Below are 24,477 nucleotides of genomic sequence, written 5' to 3' on the forward strand. Positions count from 1 at the left end.
TTACAAATTCTTGGAGTGCCCCCCCAATCAAAATTTATTGCCCACTCCTGAGCTAATCTGACCATCTGTATATTACAAGCCACCTACAGCAATCAGCACCAATTAACCCAACAGTCAAAATTAGACCAAAGTATTACCGCCCACATGAGACTGTACTGGTATGTACTATAGGCAGAAAGTAGAAAGAATGGGGGTGCACTAATGCTTGTTGCTTCCATAGTGGCAGGGAAATTATGAAGTGTGATATACCAAGATAATCCTGACAAGTGACTTGCACCTACATGCTTTAGAGGAAAGTGAAAAATCCTGAAGGTGACTGCCAATATATCTTGAGGAAAAGTTCGTTCCTGACCCCACATATAACAGTTAAACCCTTAGCACATGAGGAAGAACCAGCCAGTCAAGCACCAGAGAGATAGACTGCTCAGTGCCAGTCAGAGCCGTGGCCCACATTAGGCTTCAAAGGAAGAAAATTAAAAGGGACACCCCAGAATATATTCCAGTGGGAGGACATCCCTTTCTGACCCCTGTAGGTGGCCAGCTGAAACCTTGAAGCATATAGTTTTAGGATTAAACTACGTAAGACGAAAACCAGAAGTGCGCCCTACAGCTGCCAAACCCTGCCTCCTCCCATCACAAGCAACCCCATCGTACAATCATATTCATAAAATTGTCCAGCTCTCTCTTACAGCTAATTTAGTTGTGTGCCCTAAAAACTCCTTTTAGAACCTCATCTCTAATGGTTAGAAACCTTCTTATTTCAAGTCTGAATTTGTTCATGGAGAGTTTATACTAATTTCTTGTGCCAACATTGTCTTTTATCTTAAATAGCTCTTTGATAAATACCCTCCCTGGTATTTACTTCCCCTGTGTTGAAAGCAATCATTTCTTTTCTCAGCCTTCTTTTTGTTAGATTAAACAAGTCAAGATCTTCCAAGTCTCCTTTCATAAGATAGGCATTTCATTCTCCTGATCAGCTTAATAGCCCTTCTTTGCACCTGTTCTAGTTTAAATTTATTACTCTTGAACATGAGTGATTGGAGATGTACACAGTATGCCAAGAGATCTCAGTGCTGTGTACAACTGCATTAATGCTTCTCTATCTGTGCAAGAAATGCCTTACCTGATGCAACCTAGAATTATATTTGCCTTTTTCCCAGCTGCATCACTTTGGTTAACTCATAGTTGGCCTGTGATAAACTTATACTGAGATCTCTTTTCTTTTCTGTTGCTTCCAACTTCTGAGCCCACAACATGTAGCAGAAATGCTTATTAGACCCTTAGTGCATGACCTTGAACTTCGCACTAATCAGTTTCATCTTATTTCTGTCACTCCACTCATTAAGGTCATCTGGCCTTCCTGTGTAATATCCTGATCCTCTTTTTAATGACAGTGCCCTCCAGCTGTGCATCATCACTAAAATGTCATTAGTACATTCCTACTTTTTGTGCCGAGGTCATTAATAAAAATATTGAATAAGATTGGTGCCAAGACCTATGTTTGAGTAACTCCATTAGTAAACGCTTTCCAGTCCAATAATTCACCTTTCACTCCTCCCATTTATCTCCTTTTTCCTTTTAGCCCATTACTTATTCATTTGACATTTCTAGTGCTTGATCCTCACCTAATTTTACTAATAATTTTCCATGTGGTACTATGTCAAATGCTTTACTAAAGTCCAAGTAGATTATTCTGATCTGGTAAACCCATGTTGTGTTGGGTCCCCTTTACCTTCATACATTTAATTATTCTTTCTTTCACAACTTGTTCTAATTGGGAAGGAAAGAATAATTGCATAGTACTGAGGTCAGACTAACAGATCTATAATTGCCCAGGTCACTATTTTCCTCACTATTTTCCTACTTTATAAATATAGATGCAACATTATTTTTCACCGGGCGTAGGTAGATGATTATTCTCCCAAAAAGATTAAAAGCCTTATTATTGGACTAATTATCTCGTGTCAGTTTTTTAAAGTATTCTGGGCTGGAAATTACCCCTCCCAGTTTGAATGCATTAAGCTCTTTGAATTCTTCTCCCACCTCAGCTGTGGTGATTTTCATTTCTAGATGCTCATTTTTATAAGCCATACTGATTTCATGCATATGTTTCATTTTATTTTGTTTACTGAAAATGAATGCTATAATATGTTACCTTATAATTAGCAGACATCTCTACAGTGTATAAGAGAGCAAAAAACAGAATCAGTTTGTAGTACTGCATTCACAGGTAATCAAATGTTAATACTTGACGACAAATTTCCAGTTTGCAAAGTTCCTTGGCCTTGTAAAAATCTAAACAGAAACTTGTTTCTATAATATGGAAGAGTTTTTTAATAAATTTAATTATTTATTAATTGCTGAAAGAGAAATGCCTTTGGATGAGAAATCTCACCAAGAAAGAAGACCAGAAACAGCAAGAAATAACTCCTGTTGGGAAAAAAAACATGTTTCCCCTCCCCTAAAAATAACAAGATATTATTAATTAAACTGATGAATAAAGCAAACCAAATACCTCCCTGTTCAGATTGTCTCAATCTCCTAAAAATATTTTTAAAAAATCACTTCAGCCCCAACTTTGCAAAGATGTATGTGCTATTTAATTTTAAGCATGTAAGTACTGTAGTCTTATTTAAGACAGTGGATCTCCTTTTGTGCTTTAAGTTATGTGAGTAAGGATTTGCAGGATCTTAAATGAGTCAGAATGGGAGAGAAGGGAAATTAAGTACTTACATTTTCCAAAAATTATTTATTTTGGAGTTTTACAAAAACTATCAACATAAACATGAACACCATAATGTTATTTTTCTCTAGCAAAACAGAAAATCAAAATATACAATGAAAAACTTTAACAAAGCTAAAATCCTTCTTTCTGGAATTGGTGTCACTGATGGGGTATTGTCAGGACCAAAGGCAGAGAGGATTTCAGCAAGACTAAAATATAAACCCTATAACACAGAGCTTGTCAAACTGACTCAGGACACCAAAGTATGTTGCAACCCTATTAGACTTGCAAGGGCTGAAGCCTAAACTGTACCTCCACCAGGGCAGCAGTATTGGAGTGCCAATCCCTTTTCTCCCTAATCAGGACAGCAGACTCAGACTCTGCTTCTCTCCAGCCCCCCACCTCCCCATCTTGTGGTGGTCATTTTGTAATTGTGTTGTCAGAAGGGGGTTCGTTCCGGTGTAGTGAAATTTGAGAAGCTCTGTTAAAATGGTGTTTTTAATGGGCCCATGTATTTTATCTTAGTATTCATAGCGATCACATATAACACTTAATCCTGATTTAAACATGTTATATGATATATAAAGTCAGTATAGTTGTCAGTTTTTTTCATTTAAGGTATAGCTTAAATTGTATTACTTCTTTGAAACACAGAAATAAGAAAAAAAAGATTCCATTGATGAATGGAGAAGAGGTGGACATGGATCTTTCTGCAATGGAGTAAGTTGGTTTGTTGAAGGCAAAGGGAAATTGTCTCCTCCATGCCTATGAGTTATTCCCTTAATAGTATTAATAATTAATAAGTGCCCTATGCACATGTTGAGGTTTTTGTGATACTATCTCTCAATTCATAATATTTGTTTTTTTCCTGTCATCTGTCATTTTTATGTTTGCTATTGTTGTTCAATATTTGAGGTATAGTTTCCTAATTGTGGATAGTTTAGGAAATTCTGATAATTGTAAATCGAGTAATATGAGCTTTCCCTCTCTCCAGAAGTTTTGCAAGGTCTGTAATCTATTGTACTCCTAGTCACATTTTCTCACAAGTGACTTCATTTTTTCTTCATGTCTCCCTCCATATGCCTAGAGCATCTTTCTTGTCTCTGCATAAGGAACAAGAAGTCCTGTGGCACCTTAAAGATTAACAGATTTACTGGAGCATAAGCTTTCGTGGGCAAAGACCCACTTCGTTAGATGTTTCCTCTTAAAACTTCTTTCTTTTGGTTATTCTTTTATTGCTAGTAACCATTCTGGCTTTAATTCTAGATGTTTTCCAAATTTATATATATGTACAATTGAATAAATATAGAAACACTTACATTACAACATGAGATATGCTTATGTTCAGTGTTAATTCTCATCATCTTCCTGTGCCCTCTCCTATCCATTGTTTGTCACTGTCATCATCTTGCTGTGTTACCAACTTTTACATGGTAAGTTTCTTGTAACAGAGGCTTTTTTTTTTTACCTGTGAAGCATCGTATGCAACTACAGTGCTATATAATATTGCATTGGAAAAAAACCTCCCTTTTGGAGGGCACCACTGGAGAATTTAATTTAGGAAATTGAGATGATGGTAAATTAAACCTTTTGACTCTGGGTCACTACTTTAAATCCCATATAGTAGTACTTCTAATCACTGTTAGGTACTAGGGATATCAACATGTAAATGACTACATGATTAACCAGTAAGCCTGGATTTATTGGTTAATCCTGTCAACTACACACATTTCCCCCCCTGCTGCAAGGGTGAGGGGAGGTGGAATATTGCATTGGAAAAAAAACACTGTGGAGAGGCACCAAATCTGCTTCCCCCCTCCAATCCCCATGCTGCTGCCTCTGATAGAGAGGCAGCAGCACAGAGGGTAAGGGGGGGCAGGCAGGAGCTGATATGTGCAGGGAGATGGTTTTTAAGCCAACTCTCCATGTGTGCCACTCCAGGATCCTCCCCCCCCCCCCCCCCGCCCTCCCTTGCTGTCTCTTAAGAAGGCAGCGGGAGTGGGCAGGAAGGAACCGGTGTTGGCGGGGGGAACAGGGGGACCGCTTAAAAGCTTCCCTGCTCTCTCTTCCCACTTGCATGCTGCTGCCTGTATTCTACGGGGCAGCCTCTCTATCTGCAGTGAGCCTGGGCTCTGTCTACGGCAGTAGCCTCCTGTTCGTGGGGAATCCGAGCTCCCCTCAGACAGGGGCTGCTGCCATGGAGCAGCCTCTGTCCATGGGTATCTGGGCCTCCTCTCCCCCCCCCCCCCCCCCCCGAGCAGGGGCTGCCGCCGCGAATCAACCTCTGTCAGCAGGGAGCTCGGTCTTACCCGCTGCCTCTGATACAGAGGCAGCACTGTGGGGTGGCAGAGGGCTGCCCAGGACTTGGGTAGGGAGCACACTGACGGCTGGCTTTGCCCCAGGGACTATTGAATATTTGTGTAACTGCTAAAAGTTGATGCGGTTACACAACTATTCAATTACATGCTATCTAACATCCCTTTTAGGTACATGTGAAATGAACTGGAGATTCTCATCAGTTTCCACCATGATAGCTGTTAAAAGCCATCCATTTCAATTGTCTCTTATTGGCCACCTTGTTTGTACTCTTTGCACTGTTCAACCATGCCATATACAGTCTCTGAGAAAAGAGAATTAAACACATTGAGAATACTACTTATTTTGCTATTACCTTTCATATTGTTGTTAAGGAAAATGTTTATTTCCAGGTTTGCCTGTTTAGCATGCTTAACTGCGGTTTACCATTTTTTGTTAATTTACAATTAGCTGAAACATCATTTTTGTTTACTATTGTAGGGTTACAATGCTTTAAGCTATGAATCTTTGTGTCTCTTTTTAGTGCTGATTCTCCTTTACTCTGGATAAGAATAGATCCTGATATGTCTGTATTGAGGAAAGTAGAATTTGAACAAGCTGACTTCATGTGGCAATATCAGCTTCGATATGAGAGAGATGTAGTTGCACAGGAAGAATCCATTTTGGCATTGGAAAAGTTCCCCACTCCTGCTTCACGACTTGCACTGACTGATATACTAGAACAAGAGCAGTGTTTCTACCGAGTGAGAATGCTGGCCTGCTTCTGTCTTGCAAAGGTGAGATCATATAACACAGCAATAATGAGAGAAATCTGCTAGACATTGTAAACATTTGAAAATGAGTTTAAAATCACCATAATTTTTAAACTGGCTTGATATCTGGCCTATTTAAAGGGGTTTGCCAAGTATTTTTAGCATGACTGATTTGAAAGGAAAGCTTTATTATTTTAGTCTGTAAATGTAGACAGCAGAAAGCTTTCATAATAATTGTCAAAATTGAGATGTCAGACATTTAAACCACAAGGGATTTTTCCAGATTTCATTAAGTTGCCGAAATAAAAGAACTTTTGTTTAAATTTTTTTCAGAGCCAAAAGTATTTTATTTTGGTGGGAAAGTCCTTGGCCCGTCTTCTGAGAAATCTGGTGAAGTGGTATATTTCCCCTTTATAACATGAGAGAGACTACTGTGTGCATTCACATTGCTACACTGTATATCTTTAGGTTGAGTGAAGCAAAAATAATTTAGTCTGCATTTGAAAATTTAGAATCAAATTGTTGACTTAAAAAAGGGGGGAAATAGTTTGGATACAAAATTAATAAATATTAATGGAGTTCAAATGAGAAGCAAATTGAATATCACTAGAAACATACAAGTGAAAATGTAAAAAGAATGAAAATAAAAAATCTTATGGAAGCATAATCAAGAAGTAGCTGGATGTTTTCTGGTGTGCAGTAGATTAATCTCGCTGAACTTCCTTTCATTATGAGGATGAATACAATAAATATTGATTTGAAAATATTTTTAGTCACATTTTCAAAATCAAAAGACTCTGCTCAGGGGCCTGGGTTGCGGGTCCCTGGGAGATGTACGCCTCACTCCCTGGTCCGAGGGTCTGCTTTATGCGTTTCCCCCATTCCCACTGGTACACAAAGTGCTCCTGAGGGCCTGGGAGTTCAAGGCTTCCCTCATTCTCATAGCGCCAGCGTGGTCCAGACAGCACTGGTTCATGTCTCTGCTGAGCCTCTCCTGCGAGAGACCAATTGCCCTTCCGCTGTATGCGGCTGTGTAGTGGGGTGGAATGGCCACCCACTGAGCCAGAGGCGGAGGAACCCCTCTGGGAGCCATTTTGGGCCCAGCCTAGCCCCGCCCCCTCACCTGACCGGAAGTCAAAGGGCGGGGCTAGGACTATAAGAAGGCTGCCAAGGAGCTCAGTCAGGGCCCAGCCTCTGAAGGAGCCGGTGGCCTGTCTGGAGCTCCTGCCTGGGGAGGCTAAGACCCGGGCTAGGCCGCCCTCAGCGGCCGCCTCGGAAGCCAGCCAAGGCTTCCCTGCCAGGGCTACTGAGGCCTGGCCAAGCCAGCCAGCGGAACCTCCCGGGGACCCCGAGGACTGGACCGAGCCGCTGGACCAGCTGGAACCCCGATGGGTACTGGAACGCCGGGGCCGGGTGACCCCGCGGGACGCTGCGGGGTTCCAACCCCTTGACCCCTGGATTGGGCCAGCCGGACCCTGCTGGGATGACAGCGCCTCGACTCCCTGCTCAGACCTGCTGGAGGTACAGGTACCAGCGAAGGGGGAGACAAGAAGCGGCCCAGGGGGTTAGCATGGGCTGAGAAATGCCCTAGGCCAGCAAGTTGCGGGCTGGAGCCCCTGCTGAGCCCGTAGCAGCTGAACTGCTGCATTCAGGGCCCCTGGGCCGGGGCGCAGGAGAGTGGGTGGGCCTGCGCCCCCTGCCACCCACTAACCGGGTGGCAGTCTCCCCCCTTTGCCACTGCTGCAGGTGCACTACCTGCCCAGCTCTTGAACTAGGAGCGTCTACAAACCTGGGTGTTTGTCTGCGGCCCTGCCTTGGGTTAGGGCCGGCTCAGCTTACTGTGGTTTGTTGCCATTTGTTGCCCTGCTCGAGGGCCTGGGCCTCCGTATGGTGGTCTTGGTACCTGGCCAGGATCCGGACCGGACCTTTTTAAAGGGCCAGGACTAGGACTGTTGCCCTGCCCTAACTGAGTTAAGGGACTTAAGTATATGCAGAATTTCTTCCCCCATGGCCCGGGCCTGAAGCAAGGCCGGGCCTCTGAACTATTGTCTCTCACCCCGACCTGAAGTAATGCCGGAGATAGACTCACAGACTCGGACTGTTTTAAGGCACGGTAGGGCCATAGGGCGGACTATCCACCCATTGGGCCAGGGCGGAGGAACCGCCTCCGAAAGGCCTGCCGACCTACAACTAACAACCGCCCCCGGAAGGGGGGAAAAGCTCAGGCTATAGTGGACATTGCCGGAGGGCAGTGTCCTGAAAGACTGCGCCACCTGCCGGCCGATCTAATTCCCCGAGCAGACGGCAGGGGGTGCTGTGGTGGAGCCGGGAGCCCGCTACAGGCTGTCATAACACAGGACTTCGGCAGGCTTCATCATCCTGTGGTCTCTATACCTAATGTCCTGGAAGCTCCATAGCTGACACCGGTAGAGCTGCAGTGCTCAGAGTGGGTGCAGGAGGTCCTGCTAGGGAGTAGGAAACCTTCCACTAGGGCCACCTACCTGGCTAAATGGAAGCGTTTCTCTATCTGGGCTACCCATCAGGGGATTTCTTCTATGGATGCCCTGGTCCTGCTGGTCCTGGATTGTCTACTGGATCTCAGGGTCCAAGGGCTATCTTCCTTGTCAATTAGGGTACACCTAGCAGCTATCTCTGCTTTTTACCTGGGCTCCCAGGGCAAGATGATCTTTGCAGACCTCTCATGGTGTATCATTTTCTGAAGGGGTTGGACAGGCTTTATCCACATGTCCAACAACCTGTTCCTCAGTGGGACCATAAACTGGTCCTGACCAGACTCACATGCTCCTCCTCCCCCTTCGAGCCTCTGGTGACGTGTTTGCTGGAAGGTGTCATTCTTAGTGGCTATCACGTCAGCCAGATGTGTGTCAGAGTTAAGGAGCTTTATCTTGGACCCTCCTTACACAGTCTTCTTCAAGAATGTGGTTAGGATACACCCTCCCCCCGCCTTTCTACCAAAGGTGGTGTTTCAGTTTCATGTCTCTTAAGACATTTTGCTCCCACTTTTTACCCTAGGCCTCTGGTAAAGAACAGGCTTTACACACTCTAGATCAGTGTTTCTCAACCAGTGGTATGAGTACCCTTAGGGGTACTCAAGAGAAGTCTGGGGGGGCGGGGGCATCAACACAACTGAAATATGGAGAAAACTGAATTTTTGTTTTAAATTTTACAGCGCTTTATTATTTTTGTATTTTTTACACCCAAAAATTGCATCGCCCGCTTGGCTATGATTAAGTTGTTCAAACAAATGTGTTGCAATGGTAAAAAAAAAAAAAAATGTCTGAAAACTGTAGGTACTGAGGGTACTCTTTTAAAAAAAAAGGGGGGGGGGAGTACTTTATTAAAAAAAGGTTCCTCTCTAGATGTTAGGAGAACACTGGCCTTTCATTTAGTCAGGACAAAGCCTTTTTATAGGTCTCTGCAGTTTCTGGCTATTGCGGAGAGACTCAAGGGCTAGCCAGTCTCTGCTCAGAGGAGTTCTTCATGGATAACCGCCTGCATCAAGGAGTTTCACCTTATCAGCATCCTATACAACAAACAAAAGAAAATCAAGGAGGAGCTGTCAACATTAGAAACTCTCATAAAAAACCAAGCTTCCACATATACTTCCTCTTCTTCAGACTTTACTAAGACGCAACAAACCACCTACACGGATCACTTCATCTCCCCTCAGAAGGAAAAGGACAATAAACTATCCAAACTCTGACACGCCTCAGGATCTCTCATTCCCAATACTTTCAGCTTACCTAGCAACATTGTCAACCTATCCAGCCACACTCTTAGCCCAGCAGAAGAATCTGTCCTCTTGAGGACTCTCCTTCTGCCCCACCTCGCCTATTTTCACAGCCTCTGCCTAAAGGAATATTTCCATCACACAGATGTACCACACACTGACCTTGCAGCTTCTCCCCGCCAATCCCACAAGAGGACGGCTTCTATGTGGACCCCTAGTAATGGTTGTAACGAGAGTCTTGACTTCTAAATTGATTGCTTCCGCAAATGTACATGGGCTGACATTGGCAGCAAACAACATCCTATAACATATAACCTCAGTCATGCAAAATGCAATGTTATACACAGCCTCAAAAACATTCTAACATCATAATCAAAGAGGCTGTCAAAGGGGGTGCTGTAGACATTATGAACAGGTGACCAAACAACTCACCAACACCAGATTCTACAAGCTTCTCTCCTATGATCCCACTAAAGAATACCAAAAAACCTAAAACAACTGCTCATGAAGCTTCCTGATGCTGCTCAGGACCAAATTTACAGTAACACCCTCCCTAATCCCAAACCTGGAGTTTTCTGTCTGTTACCCAAGATACACAAAACTGGGAATCCCGGACGACCCATCATCTCAAGTATTGGCACACTTACAACAGGATTATCTGGCTATATTGACTCTCTCCTCAGACCCTATGCTACCAGCACTCTTAGGGTATGTCTACACTACCACCCTAGTTCGAACTAGGGTGGTTAATGTAGGCAACCGAAGTTGCAAATGAAGCCCGGGATTTAAATTTAAAATTTCCCGGGCTTCATTTGCATAACGGTAGTTTGGAATAGGAAGCCTAATCCTAACTACCTACTCCGTGCCGCGTGTAGCCACGGGCACGGAGTCCGAACTAACGGGCATTTAAAAATGGCGGCCCCCTGCAAGATGCAAATGAAGCCCGGGAAATTTAAATCCCTGGCTTCATTTGCAACTTCGGTTGCCTACATTAACCACCCTACTTCGAACTAGGGTAGTAGTGTAGACATACCCTCAGCTATCTTCGAGACACCACTGACTTTCTGAGGAAACTACAAAACATCAGTAATCTTCCTGAAAACACCATCCTGGCCACTATGGATGTAGAAGCTCTTTAAACCAACATTCCACATGAAGATGGATTACAGACTATCAGGAATACAATCCCTGATGACACCACTGCATACTTGGTTACAGAGTTCTGCGACTTTGTCCTCACCGACAGCTGCATCAAGGAGTGTTATGATCTGGCTGAGGTTCCAGCCCCACCTCTACATCTTTTGTGGCTCAGGTCCCTATTCTGGATATCTGTAGGGCTGCCACGTGGTCTTCAATCCACACCTTTGTCAACCACTACGCACTGGCTCACCACGCTGGGGAGGATGCAGCTCTTGGCAACATCCTCCGCTCAGTAGAAGATTAGAACTTTGACCCTATGTCCTGAGATTTCTGCTTTGGAGAAGGTGTTCAGTTTTTATTAACTTTATTGAGCAAAATAATAATTTCCTCTAGATATTTGAGACATGGTTGTCTCCTAACTAGAGCTGTGATTACTGTTGTGAAAAATGTGGTTGCAGAACTATGGATTTTCATTTTGATGCTCAGAAGTAGTATGTGATATTCTAGGATAAAACAGTAGTTATTAACTACACTGAATACAACATCTGCTTAATATATTGCATTCAAAACCATTAGTAGCAGATGAAGCAGCCAGATGACACATTGAGCTATAATCACCTGAAATTTTAATAGTGGTATGAAATAATCTTTTTGGCTTTCTAGACATGTTGGTTATTTAAGTATAATTTTAGTTGAAATTAAAATGTACCTTAGCTGGCCTATCAACAAATACTACCATCAACCAGGTAATGATTTTTCAGTGAATCAATATCAAAAGTGAAGGAAATGCAATAACACCTGTACAGCTCCCTGAGTAGATGATACCTGTGGAAATGACCATGAAGAAAAAAGAGAAAACCAAGTTCTTGAGTTCTTTTTTGAATGGGACACGTAAGCTTTGGATTCTGCTAAATAGACAATGATGCTATTTTGCTGTAGAATCACAAATTAGCAGTAAAGATCCTCCATTGCTACGTGATCATATTGAAGGATGAATGAATAGCCAGGTGTTTTTATTGTGATGTACAGTATAAGGGTACAAGAATGCTTAAAAATACATTGTTGGAGGAATATGATGAGAACGGTGTAAGTTAGATAAGAACAACGAACCTGTCCTAGAGCTTTTATAGTCCCTAAAAGTAGAAATAATTTGAGACAAGCTTCTTACCTTGTGATGTGGGAAACTTTGTCATTCGTTTAATTTATGTATGCATGGAAGATCTTCACCAAAGGCCATGAACAAACTACTGCACATAAATAGAACAGAGAAACAGAAAAAATGGTTAAGTTTATGATTGAAAAGGTAAGAAATTAATGTGACTAAGTTAGAAAGTATTAAAAGACACTGCTGTTGGTTCAATTTACCATAGATGGTCTTGACACCCTCTACTTTGCAGCAAACTGCTTAAGTAAAAAATTAATATGCATTCTTTTAAAAATTATGGTATGCAGTATTTATGTAAATAACAGTTTATACCATGTTGATGTTTTAATCTTTGGTAATACATCTCCTGAATGTGTATGAATTACTCTGATACAGAAATTTTAGAATTGAGGATATAACTTCCATTGTTACAGTAACATTTATCTCTGGAAAACAAAAGTGTTCAGCAGCCTTGGGCATGTAGATGTGAGGTTTCTCTCTGTGGGCACGTCTACACAGCAGATGTCTACATCTACATCAATTGCGTAGCTTAAGTTGAAATATCTTATTACGGCTTTTGGCGCTATCTTTACACAGCAGGAAGTCCGAGAAAGAGCACTCTTCTTCCAACTTCCCTTATTCATCGTAAAATGAGTGTTACAGGAGTCAGAGTAAGAAGTCTTCCAGTTTGCCATTATTTTGACATTGTCGAAATAACTGCTTATAGTGTAGACACGAAACATGTTATTTTAGAATAATGTCAGTTATTGTGAAATAACACTGCTGTATAGATGTACCTCGTGAGAGGGTTTGTGCATTACAGAGGAGAGGTAGAATCAGCTTTGTCATCTTGGGTTAAAAGCACTCTTTAGCTCCTTCTCTGTTTCTTTACCCAAGAAACCTGGCAGTTTCCTGTTTCCATATTTTCTGCCTGTCTGAGTGAAAATTGTTTCCTGGAAGTGACTCTGTTGCCCTTCTAGAAACATGAGAGGAAAAAATATCAATGTGGCTCTGTCAGACCTTAGTCAGAACATCATAATCACAGATCCAATTCTGCCTTGCAGTATAAAATATACTCTTCTGTGAGGGTCCTTTACCAAAGGCAAACTGTTCAACCATTACTGCCAAATCATAGAAATGCATAAAGTCCTGATGGTAACATTAAAAATTATATAAATAAATACAGTGTATATTTTAATGTCTGCAGACATTTACTATTCTATACACTAAAGATCTCAGAATGATGGCCAGGCCCTAGGATAACTATAGCTGTGTCTTTGTGGAGTAATAGTTCATTACAGTGAAACAGATCTCAGCAAGATTTGCCTGACTTCGTTCTGCTTTTGGTCCATGAATACAGGAATACATAAATTCAGACAGGAGCCTGAATTGTCTTTTACTCATGGGGTGGTCTTTTGCTTCTGAGGTGGTTGACATGTGGTTGAAATCTATGTTGAGATTATTGGCTGGGTAAATTTGGGAAGTTATTATTGCAAATGCCTCTTCCGTAATTGGCTTCTGTAGAGACAGAAAACTTGGCTTAATGAGCACAAAATATTTGTCTAAAATATAAAAAGAGGAAATAATGAAAAACAGAAATTGATCATGCAATGATAATTAGTTGCAGATTTCCTATAAGCAAAAAGACTTCCATACACTTTAGTTCCAGTGCATAGATGGTATGTTGGAGATGATGGCATATTGATAAAAATATGCAACTATTGAAGAGCAGTTTATTTTGTCAAATTATTATTGTTGGTTGTTTTTTTTTAATTGTTGGAAATACATATGTTTTGCTTTTGTTCAGCCAATCATAAATTTGCAGAGGTGATGGTAATATGCCTTCCCTTCCTCCTAATTATATAGATTGCAAATTCTATGGTAAGTACATGGACAGGACCACCAGCCATGAAGTCACTCTTTACCCGAATGTTTTGTTGTAAAAGTTGTCCAAACATTGTGAAGACCAACAACTTCATGAACTTTCAAAGCTACTTTCTGCAAAAGGTAAAAGATATTTTTTCATTGTAATTTTTAAAGATATGTCAGAAGTTATTTTCTACAAATGGCAAATTGTACAATATAAATTGTAAAAACACCATCTGTGCCACAAGCCAAAAATCACTGGTTCTCTCCACACTCTCGGTATGAAGATTGTATCTAACTTTCTTGTCTGTTCGTTGCATTCTTGTCAACACTAACTTGAAAGTTATAACTGTTTTCGTTCTGAATATCTAAAAGAGAGCAGCAGTCATTTGAATTTAAAATATATTTCACTATTCAAAAGAACCAAGTATATGGGCATAATAGACGAAAATGCTTTGCAAGCATGTGCAAACTTAATCTTACACTTATTGTTTTATTTACCGTGATTAAACAATTGTTGTTCCACTTATGTAAAGTTAAATTACTCATATTATTTGTCCGCTGTTTTTTTATTTCATTAATGACCAAGAATCTCTTCTAAGACAAATCTTATTCAAATTAGGGATGTGAAAGGTTAATTGGTTAACCAACTAACCAGTAAGCATCACCCTAAATGGGTAATGCTTGCCAGTTCTGGTTAACCATCTGGCTGGAGCAGCTCTCCACCCACCTAATTCAACCTTGCAGCGCCAGCCGGAGCAACCCCTCTGTGTGTGGTGGGGCGGGCAGCCTCTTCCCTAGAAACGGGGCTGGCAGCTCTTACCAGCTCCGCTTCCGGGGAAGCGGCTTTGCTGCAGCGGGGAAGCGGCTTTGCTGCAGCAGTGAAGCCAGCTCCCCAGGGGCTGGACCAGTAGGAGCTAGCAGTCCCACTGCTAGGGAGGCTTCACTGGGCTTGAGGCTTTGCTGGGCATTATACTTCAGAGCCTGCAGTGCATGTAACTGGTAAGATTTTCAATGGTTACACGTTTACCTTTTTAACTGACTTTTGACATCCCTAATTAAAATGTCATTACTAATTTGCCTGTAGAATAGAAGAATCTTGTCACTGTTGCCCTTTGTTTCTCTCTCTCCCACTTTTTGTTTGTCAGCCCCATGTGTTGCATCTCAATTTAGATTCTAAACTTCTCAAGTTAAGGACTGTCTGTCTTTTATACTGTATGTGTGCAGTGCCTAGCATAAATCCCTATGCTCCTTGGTACTGTTGTGATTAAAAATAACAATTTACAATGATTGACAGTATTTTCTTGTCAAATTCTTTTTTAAGAAAATTCTGGATTTTTGAGTTGTCCCATATGCCTTATTCCTCCTAAATTTAGTTTTAATCCCACTTCTTTCACATCCTTCTCCCATTCTTCCCTCCAAAATTACTCATCCCTTTTCACCATTTCAGCGTCTCTCATCCCAGACTTTCATATTCTGGCAAATGCAGATGCATTGGGTCTTTGTTCATTCTCTGCCACCCTTTTCAGTGTTGTTTCTCTTCCCAGAACACACAAACTTCAGAATCCTACATTTTAGATTTTGCTTCTGATGATGTTTCATTTGCCATGTTTAGCCTTATTTGCCTGGCATCAGCTTCCTGTTCTGTATACGTGGGCCCATTTAAAATCTGTTTCCATCAGAACTAACTGTTTTTAGAAAATAACATCACAGCACTTCTAACTAAAAATTGTGTAGACATTTGTATAAGGCATGAATTTTGGCTTTTCTAAGAGTTGTTGTTGTGAAACTGTTCATTGCTCATTATTTGAGGTAATTTTTTGTTTTCCCTGCTAATGTAAGAATTTTGTTTCAATTTTCACACAGACTATGCCTGTTGCTATGGCCTTGCTGAGGGATGTTCATAACCTCTGTCCTAAAGAAGTTTTAACATTTATTTTAGATCTAATTAAGTACAATGACAATAGGAAAAATAAGGTAAGGTTGCAAATAGGGTACAAATATTTGACAATCTATTTAATAACTCTTGTTATGTGCAGTGTACAGAGCAGTGCCCTGTGGCGGTGAGCATGTGTGCAGGTACACATATATATAAAATGTGTAACACAAGCACATATTCAATAAAGCTGGTAATAGATAACAAACTAGTGAACGTAGAGCCCCAAGAAGGCTATCTGGCTACATAGCAATTATTTCCCAGCTAACTGGATATGCTTATGGTATGTAAATTAATATATTTGTATTACTAACATTGACTTTAGTCACAATTAGGTAGAAAACAAGAGAAAACTTTGGCAAAATTTCATGGCTTAGGTTCCTCTGTCAGTGGTTTCCAAATGCTGAAAAGCATCAAAAATATGGAAAATTCTGTAGCAGAGAGTATTCTAGGACTGTCTTTTCCAGTTGAGAGAGAGCTGTCCCTACCCTTTTCTTCCAGCCCTGTAATTTGTTATTAAAAGCCTACTCATTTTAACGTGTATCTGTCTAGTTTATCCTTCCTGGCTAGTTGTTCATGTCCCATTCACCAATGACACTTGAGGAGAATGTTGTAAATAATGTCATTATTTACATTAAGCAAAATAAGCACAGTTAGGAAACAGAATTTCAAACCTGAGTATGTAGAGGAAGAGAAATGGCCTTGTATTTAAGGTAAGAGATTGAGTCTTTGAAGATTGAGGATCAGTTCTCAGCTATGCCACTGACTTTGTTTGATCTTGATCAAGTCGTTTAATCACTCCATGCCTCAAATCCTTATATGTAAAATTAGGATGATGGATGATACTTCCCTACTTTCTAAGGATGTTCCAAAAGTACTACAGTAAAATTCCGTTGATCCGGCATCCAGTACTCCGGCACTCCTGATGGTCCGGCACCATCAGGAACCTGGAAGTGCTCTGGCTGCTGGACAATTGGAGCTGCTCTGCGCCCGGCTTCCCAATTCAGCTGCTGCTAAAACTGACCAGCAGCTGAATCGGGGAAGCTGGGGGCAGAGCAGCTGGGATGCTGCCGGGTTGGTCCCGTGGCGCTTCCCCTTGGGGCTGCGGGACCAACCTGGCAGCACCCCAGCTGCTTTTGGGGACGCCTGGGGAAGAGCAGCTGGAGTGCTGCCGGGTTGGTCCCACAGCGCCGAGGGGCAGTGCTGCGGGACCAACCCAGCAGCACCCCAGCTACTCTGCCCCAGGCATTCCCAAGTCAGCTGCTGCTGAAACTGATCAGCAGCTGACTCCAGGAAGCCTGGGGCAGAGCTGCTCTGCCCCGGGCTTCCTGGAATCAACCGCTGGTCAGTTTCAGCAGCAGCTGAATCCGGAACGCCTGGGGCAGAGCAGCTGGGGTGCTGCCGGGTTGGTCCCACAGCGCTGAGGGGCGGCGCTGCGGGACCAACCCGGCAGCACCCCAGCTGCTCTGCCCCAGGCGTCCTGGATTCAGCTGCTGCTGAAACTGACCAGCAGCGGCTGAATCAGGGACGCCTGGGGCAGAGCTGGACTATCAGAAGGGGGGCTATGAGGGGTCTGTGGTGGCATCCCCCCCACCCCACCCCAGACCCCTCATAGCCCCCCCTTCCGATAGTCCGGCATATCTGATAATCCGGCACCCCCTGGGTCCTAAAGATGCTGGATTATCGGAAGTTTACTGTACATAGAAAATACCCACAGAAGCACCAAGTGGAAGAGAGCTCGACATGGAAATTCATGTGTATGCTCCTTAATAGAAGGTGTCCTGATTTTCAGAAGACAGCGCCCATTTACACCAGTAAAAGTTTGAGTTCCTACTACCTCTGAAAATATAGACATCTGAACATGAAATAAAGTGCCTAATATAATATATGCATGTTTGAAAGTGTCGGACCTTATTTCAAATCAAGTAGATGAGAAAAACATTGCATTCACTGATGTTTTGGGGGGGAAGAGAACAGTCATAGTATGACTATTATCAGAATATTCATAGATTTTTTTTACATGAGGATTAATGATAACGCTGTCTGCCTGCTATAGCTGTGTCACCTAACTTCAAAAGTATCTACACTAGCCACTAAATCATTCAGTTTAATAGCCCCCTTGCTTCCACCCCCCTCTTATCAGGCTGCATCCCGCCTTCCCCCCCAATGACTTGTGGTCCCCCCCCCCCCAGCAGGCCACATCCTGGCCCCCGCACCGCTCCCGTGCCCCCCCATAGACCCCGCATGGCTCCCACCCCACCCTCCTCAGATAACCAGAATTTTTAGGTTACTGGCATGCCCTAATCCCCAGGCTTGTAGGATAACACAGGTTTTACTGTACTTTGTATAGGAGCAAACTGAGCTAAGTGCTTTAGCATGATTTGTTTTATTTTAAAAAATAAACAGTGCAATGTTCACTACCTCTCTTTGTTCAATTGATGGTCCTTTGATTCAGTTTTCAGACAATTATTATCGTGCAGAACTGATTGATGCACTAGCCAACTCTGTAACTCCTGCAGTCAGCGTGAACAATGAAGTTCGAACTCTGGATAATCTAAATCCTGATGTTCGACTCATACTTGAAGAGATTACCAGATTCTTAAATATGGAAAAGCTTCTGCCCAGTTACAGACATACTATTACAGTCAGGTATGATTTAATAATTTCTAAAACTTCTACGAAGAAATATAAGGAGATGATCGACATAATCATGTTTAATGTATTTTCTTAAAATTTCTTATGTCCTGCTCTTAACACTAATGTGATCACATTGAGGTTACTTTCCCTAATTTTAAATGATGTGCTCTCTTGATTTTAAATACACTAAAAAGAACATTAACAGAATGCAGGAAAATATTTTTTGTCATAAGGACACTAAAAGGCATGCAGAGAACATTCTTTCTTTTTAAAAAAATTGTGAGGCATATAAGGTATTTTTAAACCATACAGTTAAGAAAACTTTAAAATATCAGGAAGAAAATTAAGTTGTCATAGAACAAATAAATGCAAATACTAGTGTTACTGAAACTTTAATGTTGAAAAATTAGGCATTCAAATCATCAAATTCTAAAAATCTGTATTTTAATGGCAATTTAAATTGGTCATATATTGTATCCCATATTGATCATTCACAGTACATTTATGAAAATTATGCAAAGGGAACAATTGGGACTATAAAAAATACAAAACATCATGGGGCAGGTTTTCTGCTGGTGTACATTAGAACAGATCCTTTGAAGCCAACCTAGGGAATTTGGTGCAGTGTTTCTATTTACACTGTAAACTCATCTTTTATGAATTGTACTTGCCTACAACCCTGACAGCCATACAAAATCACGGTGGTATAGTAATTTGGATACTTTTATCCTAGAAAATTTGCAGTGAAGTTTACAAATTTATATTGTACTGTCAAAGAAAGTAGCTTCATTAATCACAGAGATTAATAGTCTAGAAACTTACTGCAAATTGTCCTCCCTTCTCACTCCTACCCTCCATCTAGCTGTTTGAAAGCCATTCGTGTTCTTCAGAAGAATGGACATGTCCCAAGTGATCCCGCTCTCTTTAAGTCATATGCGGAATATGGACACTTTGTTGATATCCGAATAGCAGCTTTGGAGGCAGTTGTTGATTACACAAAAGGTAATTTTTTGAGAGAACTTTTGATCACTGCATAAAATTCACATGCAAATGCAGAACCTGAACAGTTACCTCCAGCTCATTTGGTGAAGTGGGTTTTACCCACAGAAATTCATGATATATTTTTTTAGTCTGGGTGTCACTGGACTGCTTGTTGTTTTCAAATGAAATGATGGCATGACAGTGAGTAAGCCAATGTGTGGCTAAAAGAGAACACAGGATTACTAGTAAGGTTTGCCCATATGAGCATGAGTTTCATGAAGTTGGGATGAATATTGCTTTTCAGTATCCAGAAACAAATGCCTTCTGCAATGTGTTTTTGGTGGTGTGTGGTAGGTGATATAGAAAGCCGAAGAATTCACTTAACTACTTATTTTCAAGATTTAAATAAGTTGAATGAGTGGTGTGTTTAGAGTTAGGGATGTGAGCATATAACCATGTAAACCAGGGGTGGCGAACCTAAGGCCCACGGGCCAGATGTGACCCCTGGCTTGCCAAAATCTGTCCCCCAAGGCTCAGGGCCCTCCTCCAGTACTGAGGATCTTGCACTGGCAGTCCAGTCTCCTTGCTGCCCCCCTCATGGGGCTGGAGCACACACAATCTATTAGCCTGGGCCTTCCTAGCCTCTGGTTTGCGAGGGGAATATGGGGAATGTCTTTCACCTTCTCAGTCGGGGGCTACGTCAGTGAGGGGTTTTTTGTTTGTTTGTTTTTTTGCTTCTCACCTGTGTGCAGCCCCCAAATGATTTTTCTGTGGGTCAGCAGCCCCAAACCCAGAAAAGGTTCCTCCCACCCCTGATTAAATGGTTAACTGATAAGACGTTAACATTCACAGTTACACGCAGGCTTCCCGCCCTGCTCCTGGGGAGCTGGCTGCCACCCCTTGCTGCTCCCTCTGTATCAGAGGCATGAGTGTGGGGCAGCAAATAGCTTTTTGGAAGCGGGGCTGCAGGTAGGAGCTTCCTGCCATCCTACGCTGCTGCCTCAAATATTGTGAGCACCATTAAACCCAAAAAATCTAAGGGCTCCAGTTCCAGAAAATCATTTGTACCATTTGCGGATCATGGTGGCAAGGAAAAGATAATCACCTTTAAATCTATACCAGTACAATCAGTCAGGCTCTTTGTATCTACCATTTTGGTATCACAGAAGACCAGATTATCATCTGACAGGACTTCTTAGAGTGCATAATGCCTTCCATACCATCCACTCTTTCTGCCCACAATCATCTCTGTTCAAGCTGCTCCCTTGCTACTGACCGCCATGCCATGTTGGTACAGCAGGAGTTTAGGTTTTCATGAAACTTCAAGGTGATGGTCTTGCTCCCCTTTGTTCTGTACTGATCTTCTCATGGTACCAAGGATTCCTAGGATTCCAGACATTCATCCAGTACGATGGGAGAAGCGGTAGACGTGGTCTGCCTAGACTTTGGTAAGGCATTTGATACAGTCTCACATGATATTCTTATCAATAAAATAGGCAAATACAACTTAGATGAGGCTACTATAAGATGGGTGCCTAACTAACTGGTTAATCGTTCTCAGAGAGTAGATATTAATGGATCACAATCTTGCTGGGGTTCCGCAGAGGTCTGTTTTGGGACAGGTTCTGTTCAATATCTTCATCAAAGATTTAGATATTGGCATGGAGAGTATGCTTATTAAGTTTGTAGATGATACCAAGCTGGGAGGGGTTGCAACTGCTTTGGAGGATAGGGTCATAATTCAAAATGATCTGGACAAATTGGAGAAATGGTCTGAGATAAACAGGATGAAGTTTAATAAGGACAAATGCAAAGTACTCCACTTAGGAAGGAACAATCAGTTTCACACATACAGAGTGGAAAGTGATTGTCTAGGAAGTAGTACTGCTGAAAGTGATTTAGGAGTCATAGTAGATGACAAATTAAACATAGGTCAACAGCGTGACACTGTTACAAAAAGAGCTAACACGATTCTGGTATGCATTAATAGGAATGTTATGAGCAAGACACGAGAAGTCATTCTTCTACTCTATTCTGCTCTGATAAGGCCTCAGTTGGAGTATTGTGTCCAGTTCTGGGTACCACATTTCAAGAAAGATGTGGAGAAATTGGAGAAGGTCCAGAGAAGAGCAACAAGAATGATTAAAGTTCTAGAGAACATGACCTATGAAGGAAGACTGAAAGAATTGGGCTTGTTTAGTTTGGAAAAGAGAAGACTGAGAGGGTACATGATAGCGGTTTTCAGGTATCTAAAAGGGTGTCATAACGAGGAGGGAGAAAAATTGTTGTTAGTGGCCTCTGAGGATAGAACAGGAAGCAATGGGCTTAAACTGCAGCAACGGAAATTTAGGTTGGAGTTTAGGAAAAAATTCCTGTCAGTGTGGTGAAACACTAGAATAAGTTGCCTAGGGAGGTTATGGAATCTCCATCTGTGGAGATATTTAAGAGTAGGTTAGATAAATGTCTATCAGGCATGGTCTAGACAATACTGGGTCCTGCCATGAGGGCAGGGGACTGGACTAAATGACCTCTCAAGGTCTCTTCCAGTTCTAGTGTTCTATGATGGAGTCATTACTTTTTTCTACCAATACTCCACCTCTACAAAGTGATGTTGAAGAGGAGGCAGATGGGAATGTCTCATGTTTCTCCGATATTAGTTCAGGGCTCTCCTTATCTCAGTCAGAGGAGTATTATTCTGGAGACTTGGGAAAAGGAACTTATTTAACACCCTCAATCCCAGTGCGTTGTGCACTCTTGTAAGCCCCCATTCATATCATATGGGCCTCTTCATTGGCCATGATGGAAGACACAAGTGGCAACAATTTTCTAGAACCCCCTTCAATCACTTATCTCCGAAATGGGGTGGACTAACCCCTCCTCCCCCCATCCTTTCTCTCAAAGGCCCAAAGTAAAAGAAGAGACTTTCAAGGAGCAGGAGGAAAGTGTGGACAAAGATGTCACCATGCCAACCAACATCTTTTCTTCATCGCCAGGTGAAGCAACCATTCCTCCTCAACCATTGAACTGACAACTTCAGTAGTTTCAGGACTTCATTTAAATGATAGTGGTATTCATACAGATACCGTTTGAGGAGGTTAAGGAGATACAACATAGACTTAAATAATAAATAAACAAACAAATAGGTAGTCTGTATGCAGTCTATTGATAAGGCTCTGCTCTGCTGGATCTGACAAAAGTAATATCCTTGTGACAATACTGCCCACTTGTAGAAGGACTGAAAAAATGTTTCATCTCTCCCAATTAACAGGGAAATTAATATCATGCTAAATCAATGCTCTACGATAATAATCAAAAGCATTTTGATTTACTTGGTCACAAAATATGTTCATTGGTGGCTCTGCAGTTTAGGATAACCAACTGTCAGGTGTTGATGGTCCGATTATATTTCACCGGTTACTGAAAGCTCATCTAGTTTATTGAGCATTTATTACCAAAATAGAGGGATTTGTTCCTGGCAGTCATTGCAGAGGATCAGCCTCTTGCCAGAACATCTCTGTAGACCTCTATAAATGCTGCTAACACAGGTGCTTGCTCTGTTTCTAAAGCAGTAGCCATGAGAGGGGCCTACAAGCTTCAGCTGTCAGAATTTTTGAGTGAGGTCCATAACACAGTTGAGGATCTTCCCTTCAGTGACTTAAAACTGATTGCAGAGAATACTAACAAGTCTCTGCAGACATTTAAGAGTCCAGCGTCATTCTACAGTCCCTGGGAATTTAAACCTGTGCACATAAAAATAAATTTAGTAAGTGCCAGACAGCACAGAGATCAGTTCTCTGACTCCCATAGACCTTATGAACCCCAACAAAAGAGGCAGAAGATCCAGAAAGAGAGACTGCTACACAGGCATCAACCTCACAAGGGTGCTGGCAGCTTCCATGGGCAAGGTGTGGAGGGGGCAGCTTTGCTCTCCTGGAAGGGGTGGAGCGTTGGGCAGAAGGGGCAGGGCTGGGGCACCCATTCCTCTGTGCCACCCAGAGCACAGTGCCAGTCCTCAATGATACCCAGAATTCAACTCCTCTCACGCCAGTCTGTCAGCAGGCCTGCAACCTCACAACTCTCATAATCAAAACACGAATTTTGATGGGTTGGTTGAGGTTCTGAGTTACTCCCCCTTTCTCCTTACCAGCTACAACAGTTCACGTGCCTTTCTTGTTTCAGGGACTGGCTTGATCACTTTCAACAAGCTTGGGAGCATATCACTGGACAAGTGAGTTTTGGAAATTATATTAGCAGGGTACTCCATCCATTTTGCCTGTCTACTGCCATCCCACCTACCTTCATTGTCCTTCTTCAAGGCCATACTGAGGGGACAGGGGCTAAGCAAGCCAAAGCGTGTCTCCCCCTGTGCCTGGCATCTGACTCCAGGCACGAAGTGGATCATCACTGCCACCAAGCTAGGCGATCTCAGGCAGAAGTGGCTGTCTTATACCCAGGGCTCACCAAGCCGCGGCGAGCCCGCTCGCCAGCTGCGCAGTTCAGCACACTGCGCATGCGCAGACCATGCTATGCATGCGCTGATTGCGCTGCGGTGCCATGCTGGGCTATAATCCACTCGCCTGTGGCAAGTAGATTACCTGAATTGTCGAGCCCTGCTTATACCCATCCACCCAGCTGCCATAAACAGTGACTGAATGTACTGCGGGGGAGGTGCAGGGAGACAAGGACAGAACATCAACGCTGTAGGTAACATGTCTTGGAGCCAAGCTGGGTGCAAAGTGGAATAGGTGTTACTAAGCAGGAGAGATACATGGGGTGATCATGTGTCCTACCCTTCATATTGTGCCCCCCTCCCAGTGTGGGGAGGCACCAGTTGTCTATGGCTGTCCCAAATATCTGAATTTCTGCTTCAGAGGAGGCCTCTCTCCAGACTTTCCACCAGAAATCTTTCTCCTTCAGTGGTCCTGAGGACCCCTGTGTGCTTTCCTGACAATTCTTCTGATCTCCAGAATATTATCTAAGATTGGATAGCATAAGGCTTTATTATTGTGATAGTCTTATATTGTCCAAGACAGTTTGGCTGTCACACCTGGTAGAACTATCAAAGCAGCTTCCTATATACCTTCAGGCATGTTCAGACTGTAATTGGGTGGCACTAGCCTCCCGCAAGCGTCCCTGTCTGGCTGAGTGTGTGTGCTTGCACTCACTCTGTACTTCAGCCTTTTTTGGCTACTCAGCTCTCCAGCTGAGTCATGCACCCTGTGTAAATCA

At 42.5% G+C, this 24,477-nt stretch overlaps 1 protein-coding gene across 2 annotated transcripts in view; it reads left to right on the plus strand.

Moving 5' to 3' along the window:
* The window catches only part of TAF2 (TATA-box binding protein associated factor 2), a 113,729-nt gene that overhangs the window by 48,024 nt on the left and 41,228 nt on the right, over nt 1-24,477 (plus strand). For both annotated transcript variants that reach the window (XM_014577326.4, XM_014577327.4), the window contains 6 exons: nt 3,380-3,445; nt 5,565-5,817; nt 13,695-13,835; nt 15,561-15,671; nt 18,086-18,279; nt 19,130-19,269. In XM_014577326.4, the coding sequence (XP_014432812.1) occupies nt 3,380-3,445; nt 5,565-5,817; nt 13,695-13,835; nt 15,561-15,671; nt 18,086-18,279; nt 19,130-19,269 (905 nt within the window). The remainder of the gene's footprint in view (nt 1-3,379; nt 3,446-5,564; nt 5,818-13,694; nt 13,836-15,560; nt 15,672-18,085; nt 18,280-19,129; nt 19,270-24,477) is intronic.

This window comes from Pelodiscus sinensis, chromosome 2 (genome assembly GCF_052426305.1).
Source record: "Pelodiscus sinensis isolate ZL-2025 chromosome 2, ASM5242630v1, whole genome shotgun sequence".
Taxonomy (NCBI): domain Eukaryota; kingdom Metazoa; phylum Chordata; order Testudines; family Trionychidae; genus Pelodiscus; species Pelodiscus sinensis.